Genomic DNA, 6,913 nt, shown 5'->3' with positions numbered 1-6,913 from the left:
TCAGAAAATTCCTTTAAGGTTTGGCCCATATGCTCCCATTTCTTTCTTGAACTCCCTCACATCTCCTGAGTTGAGAGGTACCTCCACATAACCTATTCCCAGAATTTGGGTTGGTTGTCCCTGCTGACCAGCACTGGGGTTAGGGATCATTCCCAAAGCTACTTCCCTTCATGGATATAGAGCTTGCCTTTCCCTTTCTCTTTCCCCCCTTGTTAGACTATGAACAATGCAGCGATTTTCCTCAGGGACAGGCTCTGGGATTTCTACCTCTTGGTTATCAAAATCTCCCCCTTGATCTAAATCAGGGTAGACTGCAGGTGGTGCTGGTGGAGGTGGAGGAGGAGGAGGAGGAGGGATGTATGGTAGAGGGGGTGCAGTTGGAACTTCCTCAGGCTTTTTATTTTTCTTTTTCCCTCCCTGGGTGCTTCAGGCAAAAAGTTTTGCTCTTGTTTCCCCCACTATCCAGAGAGCAGCATACTTGCTCTCTTCCATATCAAAAGGTTCTTTAGAGTTTACATAAATGTTTAATGCCTGGCAAATCGAGTCCTTGAAGTTTCCAAACACTGGCCAAAATAAATTATCACTACAGATTTGTTTTCCTCCCCATTCTTTTATACAATAATATATCATTTTTGCCCTAGCCTTCCCTTTCCTTGAAGGATATTCATCCCAAGATTTTATCATTAGACCCAACGGACTGTCAGGGGGTATCTGGGGAAGCGTTACCGGGGTCCCCGTCCCCATGGAAGCAGAGGCCTTGCTTTTCCTCTGTCCCATCTCCCAGGACACCTTCAGGCACACACACACTCGCGGCCCCTGTTGGTGCCCAGCCCCTTGCGGGCTCTGCAAACCGCACTACTCAGAGCTCTGCCCGTGCCTCGTCCTACAAGGACATCTCATGAGTTATGTCCTGGGATCCCAACCCCAACCCAGCGGATCCCCACTTTTATACTCACGCTGTCCTGCGTCTTCGCCCGGCTTCGTGCACAAAGATTACGGGGTTACTGGTATCCCTTGTGCTCAATACCGAATTTGGGTTCGTCGGTAAGGGTCTGGGAAGGAAAAGCCTGCACCAGGGCCGCTGCAGAGGCAGCGGGGAGCCTCCCTGATTAGGAATTCCCACCCGGTCGCCCTTATCCGAGTCATGGCACTGAATTTGTTATGGACAAATTCAATTGGGGAGGCTAATTATCGATAAATCAATTAACAAGAATTTATTAAGCAAGCGGTATTAAGCAAACGAACAGCACTGGGCGGCTGGGGAGCCTCTGCTCTGCCACAGCGCACCTTCCCCTTTGACCTTTTTGTTTTTATAGTCCCTTTTTATTTCTGGTTGACGTATTTTCTCTCTGTGCACTCTGTGCCGGTACAATTGGTTCCTGGGGGGTCTTTTTTTCTGCCTGTCTTGGTTCGACAAGACAGGAGTCTGTGAAAGAAGGCAAAGCCTCCTGTGTAATGGAGAACGGCAAACCCCCCTCCCTCTGAATTACCAGGATCTTTAAATTAAAAGGCTCTCAGGCAAAGATATGGGAGTGGGAGTAACAATTCTTTACTAGGAGAAAACTAGACAACAATTTAAAAAGGCAAATGCAATCGGTACAAACAAAACCAGTGAAAGAAAAAAGTCCAGAACCTGAGGGGTGCCAGTATCAGTTCTGCTGGGACGATTGCTCCCCTTGCAGTGGTTGATGAATTGCAGCTGCAGTGGTGATCTTTTGAAGGGTATAGTTTTCCTCTGAAGATCTGGTGGCAGTGGGGCCGGTCTTCCTCTGCGCCGGGGTTGCCTCTGAGCTCCGCCGCCGTCGGCTCAGCGCGCGCCGGCTGCTTCGCTGCGAGTGCCGCTGAAGAGAGCTGCTTCTCCGGGAATCCCGCGAAGAGAGAAAAAGCGAGCTGCTTCTCTCCCTAAAAGCTACCCCTTTATACCATAATAGAGTGCTTGGCTTCCCCTCTGGGCGGGACTCCCCTCACTTACCAGCCCGGCAGGGAGTCAGTCAATAGTGTATAAACAAACCATTGCCTTTACGGGGCAAACCATTGTCTCTGAGAGAGATAACAAAACCTGTCCGACAGGTTTGCCTTCAACAGATGGCAAATAGAATACAAGCTTATTTTACAACCCAGGACACTGCCCTTGGTGGTCATAGGAATGAAGGCTCCTCATCTTCCTTGCAGATTGTCTTTGGCCTAAAAGTTAACTTGTATATAATTAGTTACACAGTCTTCTATGCTAGTTGCATTCCCTACTCAGTTCAAATTCTTGTCTCCTTTAACACTCATTTTGATGAACAAAGACCTTTTTATTTATTACACCCACTCTCTCCCAGTGCCCCCCAGCGTGTCCATCTCTCTGCTGCCCTCGAGCTCCCAGCCCGGCCCCGGCCGCCTGCTCCCATCCAGCTGAGGTGGTTCCAGGGCCAGCAGGAGCTCTCTGTGGTGGCCACCAACGTGGTCCCCAACGGGGACTGGACCCACCAGCTCCTGGTGCTGCTGGAAACCCCAACCCAGGCTGGGCTCACCTCCACCTGCCAGGTGGAGCATGTCAGCCTGGAGCACCCTGTGAGCCGACACTGGGGTACACGGGAGGAACTGGGGGTGCTGGGAGAGCCACTGGGATGTGCTGGGACCACCTGGGAGGGAGTTGGAGGGAGCCTGGTTTCAATGGGAGAGGAGGTTGTGGGTTTGGAAGGGCTAAGAAGGCATTTGAAGGATATTGGGGAGGGTGAGATGGGGTTCTGGGGGTCCTGGTGGCACTGAAGAGGGACTGGGAGAGGCTTTGGGGGTCCTGGGGCAGTGCGAGCGACTGGAAGGAGGCTGTGGGATCCTGAGAGGGACAGGAGGGGCTTTGGTGGGTCCTGGGGAGGTCAGGAAGGGATCAAGAGGAAGGTTTCAGGGGATCCTGAGTGGGCTGGGAGCAACCAGGAGGGTGCTTGGAGGGCCTTTGGGTGTCTGTGAGAGTTTTTGGGAGATCCTGACCCCTGCGGACCCCCAGAGATGCTGCCGGATGCTGCCGCAGGAAGATGCTGACAGGAACTGAGACTCCCAAGTTGGGTTTTGTCTTCCTGGCACTGGGGATCGGGTTCTACCTGTGCAAGAATGTCTGGGGGGGTCCCGTGAGTCGTGTCTCCCCTCCTGTGGAGTGTGTGTGCTCCCCGGGGCCCCCAGTCCGGTGTCACCCCCTTTTCTCTGCCCACAGAGCTCCTGAGCCGCCGGCGGCCGCAGCCGCTCCCCGTGGCCTTGGGCCCAGCCGGGACCCCCGCTCCATCCCCACGCTGATTTTGGGGGGATTGAGTGTCCCCCAGCCCTGCTGTCACTCTGCCCCTGCCCCCTGCTCCCAGTGTTCCCAGTAAAGCTTCCCAGTTAAACCCAGCCCAGTTCCTGGGGGCACTGGGGAGGGACTTGGGGGGACCCCACGGCGGGGCCGGCCCTGGGCAGGGAGGGCGGGTCCAGGTGGGGAACACTGCCTGCTGCGGGTCTGCCCGGCAACTGGTGAGTCATCAGCCCCGCTCTCGCTGATTGGCTGACTCTTCTCCACCGCGTTCTCTCATTGGCTGAGGAGAGGCCCGGCAGTGCAGAGAAGGAACGGGAGAGATCCCGCCCCGAGCACCGGCACGGGGACAACAGACCCGGCCTGGGCACAGGGAGGGAATTTATTACCAACCAAACCACGGCAGCACCAGGAGAAGGGAAAGAAATCCCTCCAGCACCTTCCCCCACCCAACGGGGATCACCCACAACAGGGTAATCCACCATGGAGAGACGGGGACATACGAGTTTAGAGCACAGCCAATTTTATTGAGTGTACCAGGTGTTTATACAGGGATTTACTTTATGGTGCTTATAGAGAGCTCTGTTTTTTGGTAACAATTTCCCATTGGTTACATATTCTTCGTGACATCCAGTAACGTGGGAACATTTCTGTTATCACAAAGACTCACACCATTTTTTCTGGTCACTTCTTGCCCAGGGAGACTGAAACTGTGTCTGTGTCTCCCACAGTTTCTGCTCAGTCAGGCCTCAGATATCAGGCCCCTTTATCAGCTCCATTGCTTTACTCTCTGTTTTATTCTCCATACAGGGACACCAGGGCTCTGCCCCACGGGGGTCACTGGGGATCATCCAGCCCAGATCCTCCCATGGGGAATGGAGCTGCAGGAGCACACCAAGCTCTTCCCTCGCTCTCTTCCCTCACTCCAAGCTCTTCCCTCACTCGGGGCACTCACAGGGCTTCCTTTAGTGGTGCCTCCGTTGGTGTCTGATCAACTTTGAGCTCCTGGAGAAGCTCTTCCCACACTTCCCACACTCGTAGGGCCTCTCCCCGGTGTGGATGCGCCGGTGCACGGTGAGGCTGAAGTTGTGCTTGAAGCCCTTCCCGCAGTCAGGGCAGCGGAAGGGCCTCTCCTCTGTGTGAATCTGCTCATGGAGGAGGAGATGGGAGCTGGTCTGAAACCTCTTCCCACACTGGGGACACTCGTAGGGCCTCTCCCCAGTGTGGATGAGCCCGTGTTTTCTCAGGCCTGAGCTCCTCCCAAAGCTCTTCCCACATTCCAAGCACTCATAGGGCCGTTCCCCAGTGTGGATCACCTGGTGCTGGATCAGGCCAGACATGTCTTTGAAGCCCTTCCCACATTTCCCACACTTGTAGGGCCTCTCCCCAGTGTGGATGCGCTCGTGAACAGTGAGATTACAGTTGTGCTGGAAGCCCTTCCCGCAGTCAGGGCAGCGGAAGGGCCTCTCCTCTGTGTGACTCCGCTCATGGAGGAGGAGATGGGACCTGGTCCGAAACCTCTTCCCACACTCCCCACACTCGTAGGGCCTCTCACCAGTGTGGATCCTCTGGTGCTCAATCAGGTGGGAGCTCCGGCTGAAACCCTTCCCACATTCCAAGCACTTGTGGGGCTTCTCCCTGCCATGAGGCTTCTCCACCAGCTCTGAGCTCCGCCTGGATCTCCGCCCGCCTTCCTGGCTCAGGGGGCTCTTTCCTCCCCGCAGCTCCCTGGGCTGGGTTTGCAGCTCCTCTTCCTGCAGCATCTCCGTGACTTTCCCTCCTCCTCCATCCAGCCAAGCCCTGGCAATGACAAATCCTGGTTTGAGGGAAAAACAATAGAAGAGCTTCTTGGACTGGAGGTTCCTCCTTGCCCAAGTTCATCTCAGGAAGTCATTGGGAATCCTGTGTCTGTAAGAACCTCCAAAACACCAAGATTCAGACCAAAAATCCCACAAACTTCAAGACACAAATCAAAAACTCCCCGAACATCACCACTCAGCAAAAACCTCCTTCAAAAGATAAAGATTCAGCTGCCACATAAAACCAAAGCACCAACATTTAGCCCAATAAAGCTCAGAAACACCAAGATTCACCCCCTGAAAATCTTGGATCCCCCTCCACAGTCACCTGCTGCATGTGGGGGGAGCAGCGCTCCTGGGGCTGGGGGGAGGCTGCAGACACAGGGAGGGGTGGAACCTTCTGCTGCTTCCTCTTTCTGCTCCTTCTCCTCCTCCTCTTGTGTCTCTACTCTTCCTCACACTCCTCTTTCTCCTGCTATTCCTCCTTCTCCTGCACAATCCCACCCTCTCCTGCCACCTGCATCGTTTGACCATTCTGTTCCTCAAGCCTGCTTCTCCTTCCCTTCTCCTCCTGCCCCCAGGCCCAGCACCCACTGCCGGCTCCCTCTTCCCCCCAGCCCCACAGCATCCCAGCGCAGGGGCAGGGATGGAGCTGGGGCAGGTCGGGCTGGGGCAGCGCTGGGCTCTCGGCCGCTCCCGCCCGCACTCGGTCCCCACTGCAGCCGCTCCCGCCAGGACAGCGCGGGGGGGCCCGGCCTTGGCGCTGCCCCACTCCCACCTCCCCAAATTCCCCTCGCGGGGCCATGGGGCCGAGGGGGGGCGCAGGTGGGTCCAGGTGGGGAATGCTGAGATAATTTTAAGAGTGGGTCCCCAAGAAGAAGAATTGGAATTTGTGGTAGACACAGGGGCAAAAAGAACCTTTATGTTAAATATTCCAAAAGGTTATAGTGTAAGCAAAGATACCGTAATAGTAACAGGAGCAAAAGGAGAGAGTTTCACAGTACCCGTTATTAAAAATGTGGTAATAGAGGGAGAAACTAAATTTTGGATGAGGGATGTTTTCTTGGTCCCAGGGGCAGGTAGCAATTTATTGGGACAAGATTTACAGGTGAAATTAGGAATAGGGGTTGTTCCAGAAGATGGGAAGATGACAGCTAGACTTTTAAAACTAGGCCAGGAGGATGGAAGAAGAATTAACAAGGAAGTTTGGGCTGGGGAGGGAAATAGGGGAAGATTAAATATTGACCCCATAAAGATTACAACTGTGGAAAAAAAAATTGTCCCATACATGTACGGCAGTATCCTGTATCTTTAGAAGGACGGGAATGTTTAAATCCAGTAATAGAAGGACTAACAAAGGATGGGACATTAGAACCTTGTATGTCTCCCCATAATACCCCAATACTCCCAGTAAAGAAGCCTGACGGGAGCTATAGACTGGTACAAGACGTAAGGGAGGTTAACAAAGGAACTCAGACCCGCTATCCAGTGGTACCAAATCCTTATACTCTTTTCAGTAAAGTTCCTCCCCAGCATCAGTGGTTTAGTGTAGTGGACCTTAAAGATGCCTTTTGGGCTTGCCCATTAGCCCAGGAGAGCAAGTTATCTTTGCTTTTGAATGGAAGGACCCACTAACTGGAGAAAACAGCAATTAAGATGGACAAAACTACCACAGGGGCTTACAGAATCCCCAGACTTATTCGGACAAGCTTTAGAAACAATACTACAAACTTTCCCCACTCCCCCTGAAATACAAATTATCCAATAAGTGGATAATCTTTTACTTTCTGGGGAAGCTGAAGCTGGAGAGGCTACTATAAAGCTTTTGAATTTTCTTGGGGAAAAAAGA

General features: G+C 53.3%; 1 protein-coding gene across 1 annotated transcript in view; it reads right to left on the bottom strand.

The window, feature by feature from the left end:
• Nucleotides 1-3,552: 3,552 nt before the first annotated feature.
• LOC146764373 (uncharacterized) overlaps nucleotides 3,553-6,913 on the bottom strand; it is a 198,762-nt gene continuing 195,401 nt past the window's right edge. The window contains 1 exon segment of the mRNA XM_085565021.1: nucleotides 3,553-4,903. Within this exon segment, the coding sequence (XP_085421147.1) occupies nucleotides 4,231-4,903 (673 nt within the window). The 3' untranslated portion in view covers nucleotides 3,553-4,230.

The sequence above is a fragment of the Lonchura striata genome, chromosome 35 (genome assembly GCF_050655825.1).
Source record: "Lonchura striata isolate lonStrDom1 chromosome 35, ASM5065582v1, whole genome shotgun sequence".
Lineage (NCBI taxonomy): Eukaryota > Metazoa > Chordata > Aves > Passeriformes > Estrildidae > Lonchura > Lonchura striata.
The sequence above is the reverse complement of the archived record's forward strand: the minus strand, read 5'-3'. Positions and strand labels throughout refer to the sequence as shown.